The 23,081-nt window shown below is 38.0% G+C and overlaps 1 protein-coding gene across 9 annotated transcripts in view; it reads left to right on the top strand.

The window, feature by feature from the left end:
* Pde4dip (phosphodiesterase 4D interacting protein) overlaps positions 1-23,081 on the top strand; it is a 193,951-nt gene that overhangs the window by 89,876 nt on the left and 80,994 nt on the right. For all 9 annotated transcript variants that reach the window (XM_074050631.1, XM_074050638.1, XM_074050640.1 and 6 more), the window contains 4 exons: positions 7,068-7,144; positions 9,586-9,709; positions 9,876-10,048; positions 10,516-10,633. In XM_074050631.1, the coding sequence (XP_073906732.1) occupies positions 7,068-7,144; positions 9,586-9,709; positions 9,876-10,048; positions 10,516-10,633 (492 nt within the window). The remainder of the gene's footprint in view (positions 1-7,067; positions 7,145-9,585; positions 9,710-9,875; positions 10,049-10,515; positions 10,634-23,081) is intronic.

Raw genomic sequence — 23,081 nt, 5'->3', positions numbered from 1 at the left:
TGATTTTAAATTCTCTGATGGCCACATAAAAATAAACAGTAATGTATAAAATTAATGTTAGTAATAATTTAGAATATTACCATTTTAATATGAAATCAACGTTGTAAAATTATTAATGATATTTTGCCTCCTTTTGTTATAGTAAGTCTTTGAAATTCAGTGTATACTGTCTTTGAAATCCTCAGGGATTTCAATTTGGGCTATTCGCAGCTGCCATGGTACAGCTGTAGTATCTATAGAGTAATTGCTGCCCCTCATCCTTAGCAGAGGTTGAAGTTTGGAAGAGCTGCCTGCCTTGTCATAGGATCTGAATTTAGGACATAGTCAGGCTTTCGAAGCAGGAGTGACTGCCAGCTGTGAGAACTTAGACTCCATTTTTTAAAAAAGCTTTAATGTAAGAAGAACTATCCTGGACTTTGCAGGAGGGTGGCTTTATTCTTCTTGGAGAATAGATTAAAGCAAGTGTTAATCCAGAATTGAAAGCTGAATTTTAGGGATAAATATCAGATCATGTCAGATGCTACAGATAATTTAAAAATATTTAGCAGCTGTGGGTATCCTATGTACCAATTTATAATAGAAAAATCAATATAGTTTTAATACTCCAAAATAAATTCTATACCTGCTGTACAAAGAAAACATTTGTGTGAGAAGGATGGTTCTTGTGAAAAATAGTTTATAAATAGCTGAGAGTAACAAATCATTCAAGCATCCCTCTTACCTCCTGCAGTGGGGCCTGGTTGCTGTCTCCACAGAAGGTATTGGTGGGGCATAAGGCTTCAGCCTCGCCCCTGGATCTTTCTGGAGGCCTGTGCTTTGCTAAATTAAGCCCAGCCAGGCTTATTTGTGAACAGAGACTGCAGCCAAGTGAGGGAGACCATCCTGCTGAGGAATGTACCAGGGAGAGAGGAGAAGCACTGAGATCATTGGTATTTATGTATATGTTTCTCACTTGCCAGCTTAGTTGGGGCAGATCAACGGAGGCTGCTGGGACTCAACCAAGGTTTTAACAGACTGCCCAGAGAGAAAGAACAGCTCTTGACATACTGAGAAGAGTTGAGTTAGATAGAGGTCAGTGGGAACAGCAGGTATGTTGGGACCTTTGGACTCAGAATCCAAATAAAACAGGCAACACACCTCATTTTTCTCAATTTGTCCTTTCTAAAAAATGAACTATATTTGTTAGAATAGTTTTAGTTTCAACAGCAAAATTGAGCAGAACTTCCCATCTACTCCCTGCCCTACGGGCATACCCACATATATAAAGCTTTTCCCACTGTCAAAGTCCAAAACGCCTCATTTGAATCTTCTTTTTTGGGTTCTTAAGCTCAATGTTGACTATATCTGGTTTCCTCACCTATGAGTCATGCACCTGACTACATTTGGATAAATTACACTTACTGAATACCTACTATATGTCAGATTTTTCATTCACATATTCTCAAATTTTTACTATGTCCCTGAAATTTTTAACACTCAAAAGAAATGAAAGTTAGGTTAAAGTGACTTAGCTCTAGAAGAAAGAGGATGGATTATGTGATACTGTAAAAATGATTGAATATTTGCATTTTCATGTAATTCAACACCATAGAATGAGCAACAGCTGCCTCTTGAGCCCAGTCCAATCTGCATTGTACCACGCCACTGCCTGTTCTAGACCCTGAATTTCCCTTTGGTAGGGCTGCTGCTCAGATTTATATCCTTGCTCCCTAAAAACCCAGAACTGGGATGCTGAGATGATGTTTTGAGTGGTGTCTAGGAGTGTTGCTATTTATAGCTGCCAGCTGTTCACATTTCCATACAACTATCTGATCCTTGGTTTCCATCGTTATTACATTCTACTATAAATCAACTGTTGAATTGGTGAAACATACTATAAATTCTCTGGGGACTGTGACTGTGTCTGTCTTGCTTTTTCTAATACCTGTTAGAGTGCCTTGAAATGCAAAGTAGATGCTCATTAAATATTTGATGAAAAAAATAAATGAACAAATAAATGCTGACATCTTACAAGTCAGCTCTGGCTCTTTCTGTCTCTGTCTGTCTATTGGTGTCTCTTTGTCACACATACGTACACACATATGCTGGACCCTAACCATGTTTGTCCAAACACCTAATCTCCAAAGAGCTTTAGCCTTGGTGTTTGCTTTGATGTGGATGTCTGTGTTTGTCTAATCTGGGTAAACCAGCTGGGAAAGGAATGGTATTGCTTTCTGGCCTACTAAGGTTTGGCTTGAGGTAGTGACTTGAATATAGTTTTGCCATTTGGATGTTGATCCTTGTATAAACTGAAAGTTTTCCACCTGATTTTCTCCATATCTTTGGGGACTGGGTACTAAAGCAGGCTCTAGCAGGAGAATGCCCTGGCCTTGCACAGTCTACTGGTGACTAAAACTGAGGACACTGCCCTGCTGGTCAGTACACCTGGCCAGTTGCACTACACCATCATTTACTGTGTCTTTAGACAGCTTATAACTTAAAGGGGTAAATAAGACATGAGTAGAAGTGAAAAATATTGTATCATCATCATCATCATTATCATAATCATCATTTTAGATCCAGATTCCACATATGAGTGAAAACAGGTGATAACTAGGCTTTTTAAGGTTGGCTTATCTCATTCAACATGATGATCTCCATTTCCATCCATTTTCCTGCAAATGGCATAATTTCATTCTTCTTTATGGCTGAATTATACTCCATGGTATATAAACCACATTTTCTATATTCATCTGATTCCATACTTTAGGTGTACAGGTAAATTTCTTGTATATTTATTTACACTCCTTTGGATATATGTCCAAGAGTGGTATAGCAAGATCATAAGGCAAATCTAGTTTTAGTTTTTTGGTGAGCCTCCATGCTGATTTCCATCATGATTGTACTAATTTACATTCCCACCAACAGTGTATGGGAGTTCCTTTTACCTCAAGCCCTTGCCAGCATTTGTTGTTGTTTGTTTTCTTAATGATGGCCATTCTGACTGGGGTGGGATGGAATCTCAGTGTAGTTCTGATTTACATTTCCTTTATAGCTAAGGATGTTGAATATTTCTTCATGTATTTATTAGCCATATTAGCCATTGGTACTTCTGAGAAATGTCTGTTCCATTCACTTGTCCACTTATTAATTGGATTATTTATTCTTTTGATATTTAATTTGGTATCTTTTGGTATTTAATTTTTGTGCTGTTTGTATATTCTGGATATTAATCCTTTATTTATTGAATACCTGGTAAAGATTTTCTCCCATTCTGTGGGTTGTCTATTGATTCTGGAATTGTATCCTTTGATGTGCAGAAGCTTTTGAATTCAATGCAATCCCATTTGTCTATTCTTGCTCTCATTTCCTGAACAATTGGAATCCTATTGAGAAAATAATTGCCTGTATCTTCCAGTGTTTTCCCTATTTTTTTCCTGTAGTAGTTTCAGTGTTCTAGGTCTTACATTAAGATCTTTGATCTGTTTTGAGTTGATTTTTGTATAGGGTGAGAGATAGGGGTCTAGTTTCAGTCTTCTGCATGTAGATAATCACTTTTCTCAGCACCATTTGTTGAACAGGCTGCCTTTTTTCCAATGCATGTTTTTGGTCCACTTCAAAAGTCAGATGGCTGTAGCTGTTTGGGTTTCTATTCCATTGGTCTGTGCATCTGTTTTTGTGCCAGTACTATGTGGTTTGGTTACTATGTCTCTGTAGTATTATTTGAGGTCTGGTGATACCTCTAGCATTGTTTTTTTTTTTTTAAGTGGGACTAGGGTTTGAATTCAGGACTTTGTGCTTGCAAAGCAGATGCTCTTCCACTTGAGCCACATGTCCAGTCCATTTTGCTCTGATTATTTTGAAGATGGAGGTCCCATGAACTATTTGTCTGGGCTGGCTTGAACTGTGATCCTCCTAATCTCATCCTCGTAAATAGCTAGGGTTAAGGTGTGAGCCACTGGTGCTCAGCTAGCATTGCTTGTTTTGTTCTGGGTTGTTTTAGCTATTCAGGGTCTTTTATGTTTCCATATGAATTTTAGGAATGATTTTTCTATTTATGCAAGAATTCCATTGAGCTTTTTATGGGTATATCATTGCATCTATAGATTGCTTTTGGTAGTAAAGTCATTTTCACAATATTAATTCTGTTCAATTTGTGAACATGGGCACTCTTTCAATTTTCTGGCATCATTTTCAATTTTTTTCTGCAAGGCTTTATTATTTTCATTGTGGAGGTCTTTCACCTCAGTTTATTCTAGATATTTTTTGAGGCTATTGTGAATAAAATTGTTTCCCTAATTTCTTTCTCAGACTGCTCATTATTGATAAATAGAAAAGTGATTTTTGAATGTTGATTTTATATTCTGCTACATTGCCAAAAGTATTTATCAGCTTTAGATGTTTTTTAGTCTTTTCAGTATAGGATCGTATTATCTATGAATAGGGATAATTTGACTTCCATCCTGATTTAAGTCCCTTTTATTTCTTTCTTTTGCCTTATCACTCTGGCTCATTTCCCAGGTAAAGAAACTTGAGCAGAATTTTACCAGGGTTAACAAGTGAATCAGTTGGTGGCAGAAATAATAAACTCAGGAGTCCTCTTTGTCAGTATTGTATTCTGAGTACTAAATCCATTTGAAATATTATGGTCTCAAGGAAAACAATCTGCTTTCCACAGATGATAATGCTGTTAGTGATGGTGATTATTACAATCATAATTATTATAACTATGTTAAAAATACAATTTCAAGTCCTTTATATGGGTTCATCTACTTGTGCCTCATAAACCTTCTATTACAGGCTATGATTGAAGAAGATACAATTGTCTCCATGTTACAGATGGTAGAATATGATAGAATATGCATCACTTGACTTCTGTGATGGGTCTAGCTTAGAGACCATTTGTATTTCCCTTGCTATGGAGCATTGCTGGGGGATATGGCAACTGCTCAGGAATTCCTCTGTTTCACTGAGCACTTGGAGCAGGTGAATATTTCTCACAGTGCCAGGCCACAGAATTGTTATAGGGATATATGGTCTTTTTCTCATATAAAATTGAAATATGCTTGGCCACTAGTTGTTAATTTGGGGATTAGCATTATAGTTGTTTATCTTTTGGTGTGAGCAATACAAGATGTTCAGTTGTTTGAATTTTATATCAATAAAAAACCAATGCTTTAGTAGAAGCATGTTCCAAATATTGCAAGGAACATCTTATAACAAAAATTATTTATTATTCATCTGAAATTCAAATCCACTTGAGCATCCTATACTTTTGACTGCTAAATCTGATAACACTGCTTAGTGTTCATTAAATAATATATTTAAAAGAAGTCCTGAAAAGTCCAGGCTATTGGTTCCTTCTTAAATACTATAATGTGAACCGTGAAGAAATTAAAATATTCTAATATCATCTAACCTCAACCTATGTTCTATCCCAAGCTCAAAGCACCTACTCTTTCTTTATGAAAGGAGCTAACATTGCTTTCAATAAGTCAAGCAGAAGTTTACTAGCAATTTGACTCAATATACCTTGAGTCCAATTTCCTTCTGGCTCTAAAATTCTTTAATTCTCAAAAATCTAAACCAGGTTTCTACTGTTCCCAGTTAGTATTCCCATCCTGCATGAGAAGGTAAGATAGGAAATTCTTCACAAGTACAATAGGTGATACCCTGGTTCAGTGTGTTGCTAAGACTTCAAGAAATCTAGGTATTGGTGGTTGTTATATGGTGGGTATAGAGTAAAATTCTTCCTGTTGTTCTAGTATCAGCAACACATCTTTCCAAACTTTAGCCACTGTGTTGTCAACCTATGAGCTAAAAGCTTCTCTACTCTTTTAGTTAATAACATTCTTTCTGCTAAATACCATGATATAAACTTGGTCAGGGACGGGACTAATTCATTTCCATACCCTCAGCTCTAAAGTGAAATAAAATAATACTCAATCCACATTTACAGACTCCTTCTTAGGGTCCTAACACATTTGCTCCTCTTTTTCTGTTCCTTATACAACTCACATGATAGAAATCTCAGATTCATCTTTGCTTCTCCCTCCAGTCTCATCTGGATCTCACAAGTGAGCAAGCCATATGGATTATGATCTCTGTAGTGTCTTTTGAGTCTTTCTCTCTGTAGTTGTTTGGCTTTTTTTTTTTTTTTTTGTCTCTGTTCCCATTTCTATTCTGGTTAGTGGCCTACTGACTCACCCATGTGAGACTACAAATTCCTCTCCTTAACACAGACCTGATCATGGTGACATTTTGCCTGAAGCTCCCTGATGAGTCCTTGATCTCTACTGAATACTATCCTTTCGTCTTGGCGTGAATTCACAAACTAGTCACTACCTGGTTTCTGTACTCATTTCCCATTTCTCACCACCCACCAGGCCACTTACCTGAACTAGATGTATCGTGTACATTTTTGCAAAGTCTTTGTTCATATTTTACTTCACTTGAGATATCTTTATTTTTTCTGTTTATCAAAATCTTATTTCTAGCTTACCTGCATAAGAATTCCTGCATAGATTTACTGTCAAAGACCCCGCTCATCTTTAACTTAAGAAAGTCCAATTCTGGAACAAAAAAGTCCATGATGTTTTTTCAAAATGTGCACAACAAAGTTTCTTTAAATAATTAAAACCCTGGGTATTTTAAAATATAATTCTATATACAGCAATGTGTTTTCGGGAATAGACTTGTATTAGTAACAAAAAAATTGGAGGGGGTGGGTGCAGTCCTGGAGTTGAGCTCAGGGCCTCGTGCTTGCTAGGCAAGCACTTTACCACTTAAGCCACATCCCCAACCCCTGAAAAAACTGCTTTAATATACATCTGCCTTCTGTTTAGAGGGCAGGTAGGCCTGGACAGTGCTCATCATCCAGAGGCAATGATAGCTAGGCTGGAAGAATGAGTAAGTAGCACAGGAATATGTTGAAGCTGTACAGTTCATTTGTCCTTGAATGAGTTTTGGATTTCTCTGGATTCCCTTTGGTGTGAAAAGCAACGAAAAGGGATGAGGAGAGTGAGAGGCTATGGGTGCAGGAGAGAGAGCATTTGGCAGCTAATGATGAAAGCCTGCATGCTTTTCAGAACATCGAGCTGAAGGTTGAAGTGGAGAGCCTGAAACGAGAACTTCAGGACAAGAGACAGCATCTGGATAAAACATGGTAAGTTGTTGCTGGAGCTATACAGGGTAGAGTTTGAACATACCAGCTCTGTTTCTTTTCTAGAGGCTGGCTCACATCTGAGAGTAAGAACTTTGGAACCAAAGTCCTTAACCTTCTCTCTGGCATTTGATTGTGGTATCCAATTCAGGAACAGAAACAATGGATTTTCATGTACTTTCTTTCCCTTGAACTCTCTGACTAACTAGGTCAGATAGATCTTGATAAATTTATCAGACTTGTTTATGAACTTCCTGTTAAGTAGTAATGAACTAATCCACTTTTAGTTGAAAGAGACAAATGCAAATAAGGTTTATCAGATTATCAATCAGTCTAATAACATCAAAGGCTGACATAATGTTTGGGAAAATAGAAACTCCTACATGCTTCTGGAAAGAGAGAATATTTTGGGTATGTGGTGCTATCTTTAAAAGTAAAAAAAAGGATTTCCTTTGCTCAGTTAATCCTTAGAAGTATTCCCTTCTTCATAAATAGAGACACTGGTGTGAAAAGATAAGTGTATAAAGATTATACACTTTATTATTAATTATATTGGCAAAAAGTAGAAACAGCTTGATTGACTATACATAGGAAAATAAATGGGAAAGTTGCCACCAAACTCTTTAAAATTGCTTACTTTAGGGAACAAGGTCAGAGTTTGTGATAGGAAGAAGACTTGATTTTTTTACTTTATATACATTTGTATGGTTACTTATAGCCAGGCAAGGTGGTGCACACTTGTAATTTCAGTGTGTGGAAGGCTGAGGCTGCAGGGTGGAGAGATGGAGGCCAGTCTGGGCTACTTAGTAAGACCCTGTCTCCAAAAAAAGTTACTCTTATAATTTATAGTTTTTATCATTTTTCAGGTTGTTATTGAAATATTTTTGGGTTATATTCTAAGATTGGTCTATGTTCAGCCTGATCTGGTATTCCTTCCATGTCTATAGATTTTTTTTGATATTTAGAATGACATCTAATAAGATCCAAATACTCAAAACCACACTCAATTATATACAATATATTGACATTATTAAATACTAAGGTATTAAGTGAACTAATAGATTTTAGAAATACTTATAACAACTGAGTAATAAATTTTGAGATTTATGTAATGCTTTAAATTTTTTTATGTCATCTTAATTTTAATTTAGGGGGCATAATACTATTTTGAAAAATGAGAAAACTAGGTTACAGAGAGTTGAATTGTGTCAGGTTAGTGGTAGAACCATCTTCTGGCAATAAGTTCAAGGACCTTCTGATTTCGTGACAGCCGAAGCCTCTTAAATCAGGCATCCCTGGCTGTTGTTGCTCAGCAAATGCCTAGCCTTCATCCTTTGGAGATCTTTGTCAGTGGTTGTCTATTGCATTTATCAGGGAATATGGAGTCAGAGTGAGAGTTGATGATTCCTGAGATCTGCCTGTTTGGGTTATTTCCTTTACTTTTGTCCTCTGTACAGCCAAGAATTTTACACTCCCCAAAGGCTGTATAATGACAAGGGAATGAGAGATAAAGATAGCATCTAGGACAGTGCTGAGAAGTATCCACTGTCAACCAAGGAATCCTGTAATCTTTCAGAAAGCCCAATTTGGTCTTCACGGACACAGCCTCCTGAGCCAAATATGAATGTGCTGCTGAGTTTTGTACTTTGTGAGCCTCTAAAGGCTCAATATTATTCTTCATTCAGAGAACACGATGTCGCATGGTTCTCAACCAACGGCTTAAAACAGGAGTAAAATCCAACCGGAATTCAGACTGCTCAGCACCTGATACTGCCCCAAAACTTCTAATCCTCAGATATCCAAGGGCAGCTGTTGTCCTCTATAAATAAACTGGTGATACCTTCTCTGCTTCATGTTTGTGCCTAGACATTCATTCTTAGGGAAATCAGAGAAGCAAAGCTCAACCCAAACCTTGAGCTTCCACAGATGAAATGTCTGTTCTCTGCATGGGACCATGGAAAACTGGCTAGAAGTTATTTCACAGGCAGCCCATGCTCACAGCACTCTATTACGTCTTCCTGGCTATAAAGGGCAGTGCAATTCTGTGGCTGTCCACTTGGCTATCCTGTCCCAGCAACTTAAATGGAACACTTTGAGCTCAGACAGCAAGAAAGGCAGGGCGCTAGCAAGGCTCTTTAGGGACACAGTCTCAGTGGGAGAGGCTAGGGACAGATGACAGTGACCATGGCTGCTGACTGGCAGCCTTCCAAATTGACATGCCTCCTCTTGAAGTTATAGCAGTAATGAAGCATCTAGGGAGGCAGCCATATCTTGCTTGATGAGCAACCAAGAAACATCACTTGAAAAAGCTGGGCAGGGCAGTTCCACAGGTCAGTGCAGAAGACAAAATGCTTGGCCTGAATTACTTTCAACTGCTGGAAAGACCTCAGCATGTCTGCTTGTGAAGTTCTTGTCTAATTCTGCCTAATGGTCTGTGGTTGTAGGGCTGATGTGGAGAATCTCAACAGCCACAATGAAGCTGAGCTCTGGCACCAGAATGAGGAGCGACAGCAGGAGACAAAGCATGTCTATGAGCTTTTGGAGAACAAGATCCAGCTCCTGCAGGAGGTGGGGTTCTCTATTGTCTCATTGTCCAGGTTCCTGCTTCCCTGCCTTCTGGCTTTCCCCTTTTCCTTGTCTACTTTCCTTCTCCAACCCATCAAGGGTCACTTTGTCATAGACCTCCTAACCTCCGTGTTACTACACAGTCTCTCAGCTGTCCTTCTTTTTCCAGGAATCCAGGCTAGCAAAGAATGAAGCCGCACGGATGGCAGCTCTGGTGGAAGCAGAGAAAGAGTGTAACCTGGAGCTCTCAGTGAAGCTGAAGGACATCACCAAGGACAGGGATGAGGTACCAGGAGAGCAGATGGAGCCTGGATACATTGAGTCCCTAGCCCAGAGGGACAAGTAAGTGCCTTTGGTGCTTTTTTGCTTTGTAGAACTGGGGTTTGAACTCAAGGTTCCACACTTGCACAATAGGCACTCTTCCACTTGAGTCGCACTTCCAGTCCATTTTGCTGTACTAATTTTGGAGACTGGGTCTTGAGAACTATGGGCCCAGGCTGGCCTCGAACCATAATTCTCCCCATCTCAGCCTCCCAAGTATCTAGGCTTATAGGTTGAGCCACTGGTACCTGGTTTGGTGCTCTTTTTTTGGTGCTGTCTTTTGTCTGTGCTCCAAGCTATGAGAATGTAGAATAGTCACATTTCCCCATTTGAAGGATTGATCATGGGACCTTCACCAATTCCAAGACTTTATGGCCCCACAACCAAAGATTTTCTTTTTAGAGTTGAGTCTTGATAGTATCAGTTAAGAAAACTCACCTCTTGTTGAATGGTGGCAAGCAACAGATTGATTCTTGTCTTTGCTTCAGGAGAATAGAAGAACTGAAACAGAGCCTGGTTGCCCACGAGAGGCTGGTGGAACAGCTATCTCAAGAGAAGCAGCAACTGCTGCATCTGCTGGAGGAGCCAGCTAGTATGGAAGTGCAGGTGAGGTTTGGGCTGTGCATCCTGGGCTTCGTGTTTTGTCAGCTCTGCCTCATATTATTATAGGCATAGAAGTTTAAAATCACACAGACTTAGCATGTCAGTTTCTGTGGGTCAGGAATCCAGACATGGCTTAGTTGGTTTCCTATTGTAGATTGGGTTTTCTTATCTGGCACCACATCAAGGAAAGGACCTGCTCTCCCTCAGGTTGTTAGCAAAATTTATTTCTCTGTGGTCATAGAAGCTATAGAGCTTGCTTCTTCACAGCTAGAAGTGGAGAAGAGACTGTTACGTCTCTAATTTCTAGATCCTCTTTAAAGGGGCTCACCTGATGAGGTCAGGCCCACGTGCATATGGTCCCTTTTAGTTAACTTAAAGTCAACTAATTAGGAATATTAATTATATTTGAAAAATCTCATTTTGGGCCTATCACATAGCTCAACTGTGCAATGACATTCCATCACCTTTGCCATACTCTATTGGTTAGAAGCACATTATGGGTCTTGCCCTGTAACCCTTTCAAAGGGTGGGAGTTATACCAAGTTGTGAATACCAGGTGTAGGGAATTATGGGGAACATCCTAGAACCTTGCCAACCACATGGAGTGATTTATAACTATGTGGAACAGAGAATGCAGTTTTAATATTGAAGAAAGAACCTTACTGTGTGAAAATAATCATGGTGATTTCCTTCTGTATTGTTGCTCTTGGAAGTTACATAGGGACCTTCCCCACTCCATTTAGCTCCTAATTTACCAAAAACATGCTTTCTAAATGAACCCTAGAATATATCTGCACTTAAGCAACATAAACAATTCTTACATCCTACGTTGGTTTTAAACCAATACTAAGACAAAAGGTGTGGTTTAATATATTGGCTTACATAGACAGAGGTTGCAGCCAAGATAAAGGAGCAGTGATAATTTGTTTAAGCACATGCTTCCTAGTCTTTTCTATGTCATGGCACATGTATTTGATACTGTTTGTAAGGCATAGAGATCAATACATGAAGCTTCTCACTTAGAGTCTGGATTCTTTAGGCCACAATGAGGAAGGAAATCACTGTCTTGGCCTCATTTGTAAAGTTTTGAGACTATGGATTCATTGTGGTTAACAAACTCAAGAAGTGATATGTGTCCATGTAATTTAACAGATATGAATAAATATTAAAGTTCAGAGCCAGCCATGGTGGTACACACCTGTAATAACAGTACTCAGGAGATTGAGCAGGAGGATCAAGAGTGCAAGGCCAACCTGGGCTACATAGTGAGACCTCAAAGAACCAAAAAATGATTAAGTTCATGGGCTTTTTGCAAACTACATGGTAAAAATATGTAAAGTTTCTTAGTGGACTCTTAAAAAGATAACATATTTAATTAAAAAAAAACTTGACTTGGAATAAGAACTGGATTTCTATTTGCTGTATCAGTACAGATATGGTACTTTTCCTCTTCCATTTGTGTGAAAGTGGAAGGCTATCCCAAGCAGTGTCTAAAGTTTATAATGCTAACATCCTATTACAATGACTCCAGCAAAATTGGGAATATTATATAATACCTAAAGGTGAGTATTTTGAAAGAATAAACACTCTCATTTTATACTTATTGACACATAAATACTGATATATTTATGTACATATACTTATTTTCATCATTATCTTTGGTAAGCATTGAAGCAAGTATATATAATTTAGTATATGTAATGCAAATGAGGGGAATTGGTTTGATATCAGTTTTCAGAATAGTTTTAATGAACAGAAATATTACCATTTCAAAAGGACTAAATTACTTATGTCTATTCTAAAGGAGTGTTTAGGTCAAGGGTAAGTACAACATGCAGAGGATAATATTGTATGACAATATATTGGACAGAAAAAAAGAATGCATTAAGTTATATAAATTGTGCTAAATTGATATGCTTTGGTATTGTTGCCTGGTGTGTGTACAAAATTATTATTATTACCCAACTCATGCTACATTTAGAAACATGATCACATTGTGCTATTAATTCTGTAATACAGTATTTCCTAGTCTTTTCATTTTACAGAAAATTTATTCTTGTAGGACATGACTGTACAGAAATAGGTGACCTGAGAGCTGATGGGGTAGACATCTCTGCACGATGGCAGGCCACCTTGGAGCAAACTGTGGTAGAACCCCCAGGTTGGAATGCTCTAGTGCAGTGGCCTCTGAGAGTGGCTCCTCCCAGTTGTGAAGGACAGAAAGTCTGTCAGGGCTCATTTTCTAGTTTCTCACTTTGAGTCAATGTCATATGGGAAAAAACAATCAGGTCTGGCAGTATATGTAGCGTTGTTTTTAAATTACCATTTCTAAAATAGCTAAAGTAGCCTAGACAGACAATGCAGTCTTTCAGCAACTATCTAGATAGTTCTAGATAGTCCTCCCAACTGTGTGTTCAGATTCCAAAGCAAAGAATATGTTTTGGTCACTTTGATTCTGTTTTATACTGTGTGGTCTAAACAGAATAAAACACTGAAGTGTGATATCTGTTATCTTGGGAACTTTTAGCCAGACATATGCGGTTCAGATTGACTTATGGAAGGATACAGTCAAGTCCAAGTTCAGAGAAGGAATCTTGACCCTTCCATACTGATTCTAATGCAAAGTTCCCTGACTTTTAACTAAGGAAACATAATGATATAACATAATGAGCTTAGGTTTTAAATTTTTTTATTCATATTTGCATACAATGTTTGGGTCATTTTTCCTCCCTTCCCCCACCCCCTCCCTTACCCCTACCCCAGGTTTTAAATTTTGAATGCCAGCACCACCAATTTTTAGATGTATGGCCTTGGACAAGTACAGTTTCTTTTTCTGTCTAATAGGGATAGAAAAACCTAGTGTTCAGCTATTTATAAGGGTTAGAAATAACATACAAAATGCCTTGCATATTGCTCAAAGCATGGTAACTACTATTTAATTATCCATATTAGCAGTCTGACAGAGAGGAAGGCTATTCTTAAAATGGGTAGTGTGTATATAAAATACAATGAGTCATATACTGCAAGCTTCATTCACATTGTAACTTGCAAAACAAAGAAAAAATGATAAACATAGCAATGTGTATTACTAATAATTCTCCCTCTGGACCTCCTGGCTTTGCATGTAGAAAACTATTTTAAAGGCAAAGACTAAATTCAAAGTGCCCAGTTTATGTTATTGCTCTTTAGAAGAACCCTGTGTATGAATGGTTCAGGTGACAATGATTATTATATCTATTTACTGGACAAAAAGAAATGCTGAAGCACTTTCTGTAACATCTTGGGAACATTTAGTAATAAATAGTTCAGAACCTAGAAGTGACTAGAGATAGAATTTCTTAAATATACATCCAAGTGTAATTTAAAATATTTATCAATGAATATCCACCTTTCGGTAGTAGTAACACCAGCTCATATTGTAGTATTTTCTATGTGCCAGGTGCTACTCTAAATACTTTACACATACATACATATATATGTATATTAACTCAAATTGATAGAACCCTCAAAACAATTGTGGGGTAGATATGAGACATACAAAGAGTTTACTGGGAGGCTGAGACAGGGAGGATCATGGTTTGAGGCCAGCCTGGGCAAAAAAAGTTTGTGAGATCCCTTCTCAACTGAAAAAAGCTGGACCTGGTTGTGTGCTTCCATCATCCCAACTATAGTTGGAAGCACAAAATAGGAGGATCATGGTCCAGGTCAGTCTGGACAAAACAGACTCTATAATCAAAATAACCAGTGCAAAAAAGTCTGGATGTGTGACTTAAGTAGTAGAACATCTGCCTAACAAGCATGTGAAGACCTGAGTTCAAACCTCAGTGCAACAAAAAAAAAAAATAGCTTAACTTGTTGTAATAAAATAATATTTATTTTCATATACAAATCCTGGAACAAAACAATTTAAGAAGACATTAAGAAACAAGGGCTTACACTTGCACCAAACATCACTGTGAATGTTACAGCTTCGAATGCATTGTGATCCAGGTTTGCTGTTTTGGCAATTGTAAAGCAGCCAGTGGCTATGCTGTAAGTAATGAGCAAGTGGCAAAATTTCAAACAAGATCCACTCTTCCCTTAACTTACAGAGTAACTTAATTCATGGAAAAATCAGTATGTATGAACATATGTTCATGTACACACCACAATTAAGCTTTAGGTTCAGATGATCATAAAGTTTATTACTCCATTCCATCAATGCCCAGTGGGACACTAGAAAGTCATTTGAAATTTGGGACAATGCTGTCTCCTGCCCACTGCAAGTTATGTTGTATCACTGTGACAGCAAAATCAGTAACAGTGTCCCTCCCCTCAAATTTCCAAAATGCACTCTGGGGATTGTATAGCGAGCTCTCTGTTCTAGGGGGTCCTAGCTTTTAAATGGCTCATAGTCTAGTTGATACTTTGACATGTAATGGTGTAATAAATGAGGACTGGAATATATACATGGTACTAAAGAGATTCACAGACAAGAGGGATTAATTCTATCTTTGGTAATCAGCTTTTAGCTGAGTGTTAAAGGGTGAGTACACCAGCAGGAAAATCTGAGGTCATTCTAGGCAGGAGGAATGATTAATATGTTAAAATTTAACATATTAAGAAGAAAGTTAAGGAATTAAGAGTAATTGGTGCTACCAAACACTTGATAACTGCTGGAGAATGATGTAGTAGCCAGAAAGTTCCATAAATGGCATGCTAAGTATTTATGGTAGTCAAGGGAGAATTAAAAAAAAGAAAAATAAAAGCACATGATTTTACAAAGGCAATCCTGGTGGTTGTGAAAAGATTGCTTAAAGAGAAGATAATTGATATATCACTTCTTATGAGAGCAAATTGGGTTTAACATGATTATTAGCTGCTTTACCATGTCCATTCTGTGAACTAGATAGGTAAATTTTATTAGAAAGTCTCTCTCCATATGGCAGTGTATAGCAAACACTCATATCTGTGACACTTAAGCTGTAGGTGTCATACTGTCTGCTAACAGTAACAGTGTCTTGGTCCCAAGCCTCTGCCACAGGAACCACAACCCTGTAATGTGGAAGGCAAAAGTTTAATTTTTAAGCAGAGCCTCAAGAATCTCTTCATCTCCAGCCAGCAACCCATACCTGGACTCTCTGACTGATCCTGGAGGACAAGCTTGGCTTCTGTTTTAAGGACAGAATCCACTTCCTCTACCACTCCCTCCTCACAATTGATTGAGAACACCACAGGTGGCCTTTAGAAGGAAAGAGAGCTCACAGATCTCACACTTTTGGTTTGGATACTCCAAATGAAGAACACTTCTTTACCCCACCTCCCACTGATAAGTATTTCTCAGGTGATCCCATGAAAGTCTGAATTCTGCATAATCTCTGAGAGCAGGAATTTCTGCATTAGTACCTTCAACCCCTCAAATAAGATAGATGCTTTTGATAAAATTTGCTTTAATTAATTTTACTATCTTTCTAGCAGTTTTCCTTTGTCATTCTATCAAAATATTCTATAGCATCCATTTTAGTGGGAATGTATCTGCACAATATTTATGAACTTCTAATACATAATCTGCTGTATAATTAATTTCATGCAAAACAAGCAAAAAATGCCATCAACATAACAAGTCACTGACTGACATCACTCCAGGTTTGCTTCAGTCTGCTGAGGTCTACTCAGGTCAACAGCATGTTATGATCAGGGTGCTGATAGTAATAGGTGAAATAATAGTAACCATGTCAAAGCAGAGGTGGTTCTTAAAATTGCCTAAAAATGAATACATGAATATAATGAATATATAGCTACAGCTATATACACATTCCATAATCCTCTGTCTGGCACAAGTTGAGGCCTGATAAGGAAGAACTAGAATCCTCAGACTCTTTAGCTATTAAAATAAACAGAACCAGAAAAAAGACAGAAATTTTAAGGTACAGTATTTTAACATTGGTAAACACACTGCTTAACTTTGCAAAAATTCAAAGGGCTCCAAGGTAGACTAGGGTCTTCAGAAATAGAATTGATCACCATGCATTTGGACCAGTGTCACTTAAGTGGTTTATACATTTTTTTCTCTCCTAAACACCCCTTATATCTGATATCCTGGTTACACATTTATCATTCTTTTAGTATTATCTCCAGGGTATTAACTTTTTAAATTTTATTTTTGTATTAGCATGCAGTAATAATATGAGGGGATTTTGCTGTGATAATTCCATACATGCATATCATGTACTTTGAACTCGCTCACTCCCTTCAGGAGCTTTTTGATGTAGCTGTTACCCTGCTGCAATTCCTCCACCTTTTTACCCCTAGGGAGTCAGGAACACTAATAAGAATTTACAAAGTGCTTTTCTCTTCTTCAGTGGCAGTAGTCACAAAGTTGCAGGGGAAAGCTAGCATATTCCTGATATTATGCCTTTCTACAGAATGTTGGAAGCTTCATCTCAAAGATTTTAAATGAATCTAGACCAGGGCAGGGAAGAGGGTGTGAAAGCAGGGGAAGTGATGTACTTGCAAAGGGAGGTCTGAAGGAATTCTTCCTTCTCCTCTTTCCTTTCTTTTCTCTGCATATTTTTCCTCCAGTATAAGATAGGTAAAAATTAACAGAATTTCACTGTGGTTGGCTTTAAAATGGTGTAAAGCAACAGAATTGGGGAGGGCACACATTCATTAAGCAGGACCTCCCCACTCACATAACAGCAGACACTGACACCATTGCAGTTATGCCTTGTTTGGAACCTAATGTAAATAGCACTGCACGCAGTGAGGCATATTTCCTAAAATAGCAAACATTCCAGTGTTACCATGGAGTGCTGTGACGTGGAGGTTAAGGCAAGAATGCACTCTAAATGCTCACAGCAGAGGCTGAAAACCTTACAGGGGTTAGTAGCTCAGGCAGCTCCAGACAACTTCATATAAGGAGATTTTTTTTTGAGCTGCTTTTCAGTACCTCCTTCTTAAGCTGATGAATGCTGAAGCTTGAGACTCATTTGTAAACTCTCATTTGACATTACCATCTCCCAGAAATAACCTTCATTAGTAACATGGCTCAAAAGCAGGCTCATCACCTAAAGCAATCATAGCTTTGATCCTTTCAAATTGCAAAGGAAGTAGAAAATTAGAGGGCATCTTTACAGGTTCGTCAAAAACATTCATTGAACTCAAGTACTACTAGTGGGAGGAAGAGGAACACAAAGATGTATAAAGTTTAGTCTCTGTCTTCTAGAGATTAAAATCTAAGAAAGTCACTGGTGGAAAAAATATAAGGCAGCAGAGAAAAGGAAAACTATGGATGGGATAGGCAGTAAAGATTTTGGTCTATAAGGAATGAGCAGATTTTAATAAGTAGAGATTAAAAGGAATAACATTGATTTATTCATTCATTCATGATCACTTACTTAGATTTAACTACTTTAGAAGTACTGTCTTAGCCCACATAGGCTGTTATAACAAAATACCACAGACTGTGTAGCTTAAGGGTAACTTACAAACAACAGAAATTTGTTTGTAATGGAGGCTGGGAAGTTCAAGACTAATGAGAGGATAGCATATACCATGTGGATAAACTGGACAAAGGGCTAATGCACATCCTAGTGGGACAGAGTGGGACAGCATGAGATTTCACTACACTACTCAGAATGGCCTGTGGTTTATAACCTGTGAGTTGTTTATTTATGGAATTTTCTTTTTACTGTTTTTTGGCCACAACTGACTGTGGGTAAATGAAAATGTGGAAAGCAAAACAAGGATGAGGGGGTGGTATAGGAAACTACTGTATAGAGTTTTGGGAGGAAGGGGAACACTATATATAAGAGAATGATGACAGTGAAGAGTTTGTTTTCTGCCCAGTGCTGGTGGCTCATGCCTGTAAGCCTAGTTACTCAGGAGGCAGAGATCGGGAGGATTGAAGCCAGCCCCAGGCAAATAGTTTGTGAGACCCTATCGCAAAATATCCCATCACAAAAAAGGGCTGGCAGAGTGGCTCAAGTGGTGAGAGCACCTGCCTAGCAAGTGTGAGACCCTGAGTTCAAATCCCAGTGCCACCAAAAGAAAGAGAGTTTATTTCCCTATGGTAATTTTGAGATGTCTTTACACATAAGCAAATACTAAATATGTAGTGAAGTGTTTAAGAGTTGAACTCAGGGAATTCTGTGATAAAGATATAAACTGGAGGCCACTGCTATAAAGATGGCAAAGAAGGAAATGATTATTGAAAGAGAATGATGAGAGGTCAAAAGGATCTAGGACTGAGCACCAATGAACACCTACCAAAAGTTTGTAATAGAAGGCATGACTCTTACTTCACAAATTTGGTTATATAAGAAATATCACATTACTTTCTTTAAATCATTTTAATATTACTCTGAGTCCCTATCTTAATCAGGCTAGTGGGAAATTGAGTTTCACATATTTGGTATTTCCTCCTTTCCCTAGTCTCTAATATGTAAAGATTGGAAGCTCCTAGATTTTACCAAGTGCCAAACCATCAGGGAGACAACTTGGATCACTAGTCTACCAGTGGATTACCTCTGCAGGCTGGGTTCTGCCAACCCCAGTAGCTAATATATGGGACACTTTTATGGAGCCAGAATTCCTTGAATCTAAAGCCCAGCCATGCAAGTCACCTATTCCCTTCCCCTTTGGGATCCTACTGCTACCCCAGGGCACTGACATGGAGTGGAGGTGAGCTCTTGTTACTCTTTGACTCTACTCTTTCCAATCTGGGTGAGAGATCACATCTGTTTTGCTAGACATTTCTCTCCTTTTTCCACCAGCACACCTGACTCAATGTTTTCAGTGGCCTTAGAATTCTGTAAAAGTGTAGAAATTATTTAACTTCAAATGGCTTCCTCTCTTACCTCTGCAAGACTTCCTGAGTCAAGGGAATGCTGAAGGCCTACACATTTATATTAAAAAATTTACCCTTTCACTATTCAGTGAGGGAAGAACTATGAGCAGAAGTAGAAGGGCAGTAGATTGGGATCTTTTTGGAGAGAAAATGAAATGCCAGGTTCTATGGTTTAGATATGGTTTGAGTGTATTTACCCCCGGCCCTCAAGGATTCATGTGTTGGGATCTTGCTGAAAGGTAATAGGAATTTAAGAGGTGGGAAGATTCTTAGCTCATGGGGGACTTGCTCTTGGAAGGGATTAAAGTAGTTCTCATGAGAACAAGTCATTATAAGACTGAGGTTGACCCCTGAATCACTTTCTGGCTCTCTGTTTTTCCCTGTGGTCTTTCACTTGCCATGATGCCAAAGGACAAACCAATGGAACTGTCCGATCTTAGCCTTTCAGCTTCCAAAACTGAGTCAAGAAAACCTCTTTACCTTATAAAGCAAGTGTGCCTCAGATCTTTCACTGTATTAGCATAAAACAGATTAACACAACCAGGCTAAGAGTTTTGAACTTCATCCTATATGATGGATTTTTACTATGAATGTTCTGGAAGCAACATTTAGGGTGATTAGAGGTTTAGCTTCTGAGGCTGTATGATACAGTTCAGATATCAGTATTTAAGTACCTGAAATGCAAAGTACAGTGAAAATGTGAAGTGAGAGACACATGCCAGAGATGTTCAGAAAAAGGATTGAGAAGAATTTAGCTGTTGGTTTCCAGACAGGGAAGGATTCTGAGGAGTTAATGAGAATAACTCTGATGGTTCCAAATCTACCCCAGTTTACAAGTCTACTCGTTCACACCTGGTAATATCAGGAAATACTATGTCTGACTGCATCTATCTGCTCATTTCTCGCTGGCTTCTGACAATGTTAAAAACCCCTATCATTCTTGAAACTCTTTCCCTCTTTTCACCTGTGCTTTGACTTTGAGAGAACTACTTTGTTTTTTCAGCTACCAAAACTCAGCATACTTTAAATCAAAATGTTGAGTATCTTTTTCAAATGTGTTCTCCATCTCCCAAATTTGTTAGTTTAAGCCATTCTTCTACTAGTCTTCCAGGTCCCAAACTGTATTTCCATCTTTAACCCTCTCTTTTCTTTTCTTCTATGTGTTTACCAATCTTGCTATTCATTCCTTCAAGATGGTTTTCATATTTAGTGCCTTCTTTTCTATTTCTACACCAGAACTTTTTGCCCCACGTATGAATAACTGCAATGACTTTTTAGCAGGTCATCTTGTACCCATCCCAAAATATCTCCATCCTGTTGCATGGTTGATCTACCTAAAATAAAGTTTCCATCATGCCATTTTCAGCTCAAGCCCATGATACTAAGTCCAAATTCTTTTTCCTTTGTCAAAAAATTATAACCAAATTCTAGTTACCAAGGTCATTGATGGTGTAGTGTCTGATATTTTGGTCCTTGATAAATGTTCTTTGAGTGAAAATTATAGAGATGTATGTAGAAATGAGCCTGGACATTCAGAAATCCTCAACTCCTTTCTTTATCTACAGGCTAACACTGTGTTTATGCCAACTTCCAAGACTTTTGATGATACTGCTCTCTTTTGCTGAAGTCCCTTCCTTTTTTGTCTTCTCCATTCTAACATCTATTTCAAGTGCCTTCCTGCCCCTTCAACCATATCACCTCATGCTAACAGCAACTTTTTTTTAACACTCACACTGAATTTATGCCAGTACCACTTAATTTACCAGTCATTCTAATTGTATTATGAACCTTTTCAACTAAGCTGCTCTATCAAACATTGAGTTTGCAGGAATTCTTGCTCATTGAGTGACATATTTAACACATACTCTAAAATTAACAAGCTATGGGTGTTTAGTAACAACTTGAAAGACTAATATTTTCTATTTTAACATGGATTTTTGCTGTAAACCATATTGCCACAATCTGTAGAAGTACTGGATTTCCTAGTTTTGATTCAAGAGTTTCCAAATGCTGAATTAGTTGCTGCAAAAGATGATCGTTTCTGACTTCTTGAAGATTTCTAGCTAGCAGAGGGAAATCATGCAACTGCTGGGTTACCACAAAGCCAACTGACTCTTCTTTGACATTCTTCCATTTCCTTATTTGCCTCAGTTTGTATGCTAGAATCTTTTTCTTTCTTTTCTTTTTTTTTTTTTTGGATGAGGGGCATAGTTTTTAGTAATCAGAACAGCTATTTCCAATGTCAAAACTAGGGCAGTGAAATCTAATACAACTGGCTTGGGACATAGGGATTTCCCACCTCTAATTCCCTTGGAAACTCCCTTCCAGCCCAGAATTACGTTTTAGAAACACAACTCTGTTGCCACATAGTGGGTACAAAAGTAACTCTGGTTCTAATAGATCCTTTCCAGACCCCAAAACCTAGATGTCAAAATAGAGATGGTACAAAAAACTATGAAAATACTTAGGAATTCTATTTCCAAGTGGGGACATGATTCCCTAATTCAACATGGATTTTGTAAGTGATTCTTTTCTGATGGGTTTTTCATTGATCTGTAGCTCTTTTCACTGAGATTTTTTTTGAACACAGTTTTGGACAGTTCTAGCTCAGTGGTTTTCAAAGTGTGGTTCCCAGACAGCAGCAACAGCGGTATCTAGGAATTTGTTGGGAACACAAATTCTTGGGTCCCACCCCAAACTGACTTACTGAATCAGAATCTCTATGAGATCCCAGCAATCTGCATTTAAACAAACCTTTTAGCTGATTGTGATGCAGGATAAAGCTTGAAAACTGCTGTTTAAATTCAACACATATATGTTGTGCATTAGGAAATTAATGGCCACATATAAGTGATTTCACCCAGGACATACAGCTGATAAATGCTGTGAATGTGTTAATCGATCCATTTTGAGGATGAACTACTAATATATAAAATCAGTAACTTGGTTAAATCATAATAATGATTCATAATATGAAACCTGTTCTCAATTTCTCCTTTATTATGTGCCCTCAATAAATTTTAGAAGCCAGGTGCTGGTGGCTCACACCTGTTAATCCTAAATACTTGGGAGGCTGAGATTGGGAGGACCACAGTGCGAGACCTCCCTTGCAAATAGACTAGAGGCATGGCTCAAGCAGTAGAACACCTGCTTTGCAAGCGTGCAGCCCTAAGTTCAAACCCCAGTTCCACAAAAAAATTAAACAAGTAGATTTTAGAAGGAAACATCCTTTATTAATTTTTCACAAAAGCCTCCAGGCTCACCTTAACAACATACCTTGCTTCAGTCATAAAGTATGTAATCATAATTGGACTGCACATGCATTTAAAATAGTATTTTCCAAAGCTCATATAAATAGGAACTATAAAGTGTTTAATTTGTGATTCAACCTTTTACAGAATTTCTTCTGGGCTGTATTTTTATCTTCCTTATTTTCACTGCTGTTCATTTGTTGAAGTGAGGGTTGCTTTCTGCTGAAGAAACCCTTCACGTTAAAACTACTTAGGAAATAGATATTTTAAATTTTCTTGCTCCTTTTTTTATCAAAATATACTAACATATATAAAATCTATAAACCTGAGGGTTCAATGAGCATTGCAACCGTACACACCCATGTAACTGTCA

The sequence above is a fragment of the Castor canadensis genome, chromosome 12 (assembly GCF_047511655.1).
Source record: "Castor canadensis chromosome 12, mCasCan1.hap1v2, whole genome shotgun sequence".
Taxonomy (NCBI): domain Eukaryota; kingdom Metazoa; phylum Chordata; class Mammalia; order Rodentia; family Castoridae; genus Castor; species Castor canadensis.
This window is presented reverse-complemented; position numbering and strand designations above follow the sequence as displayed.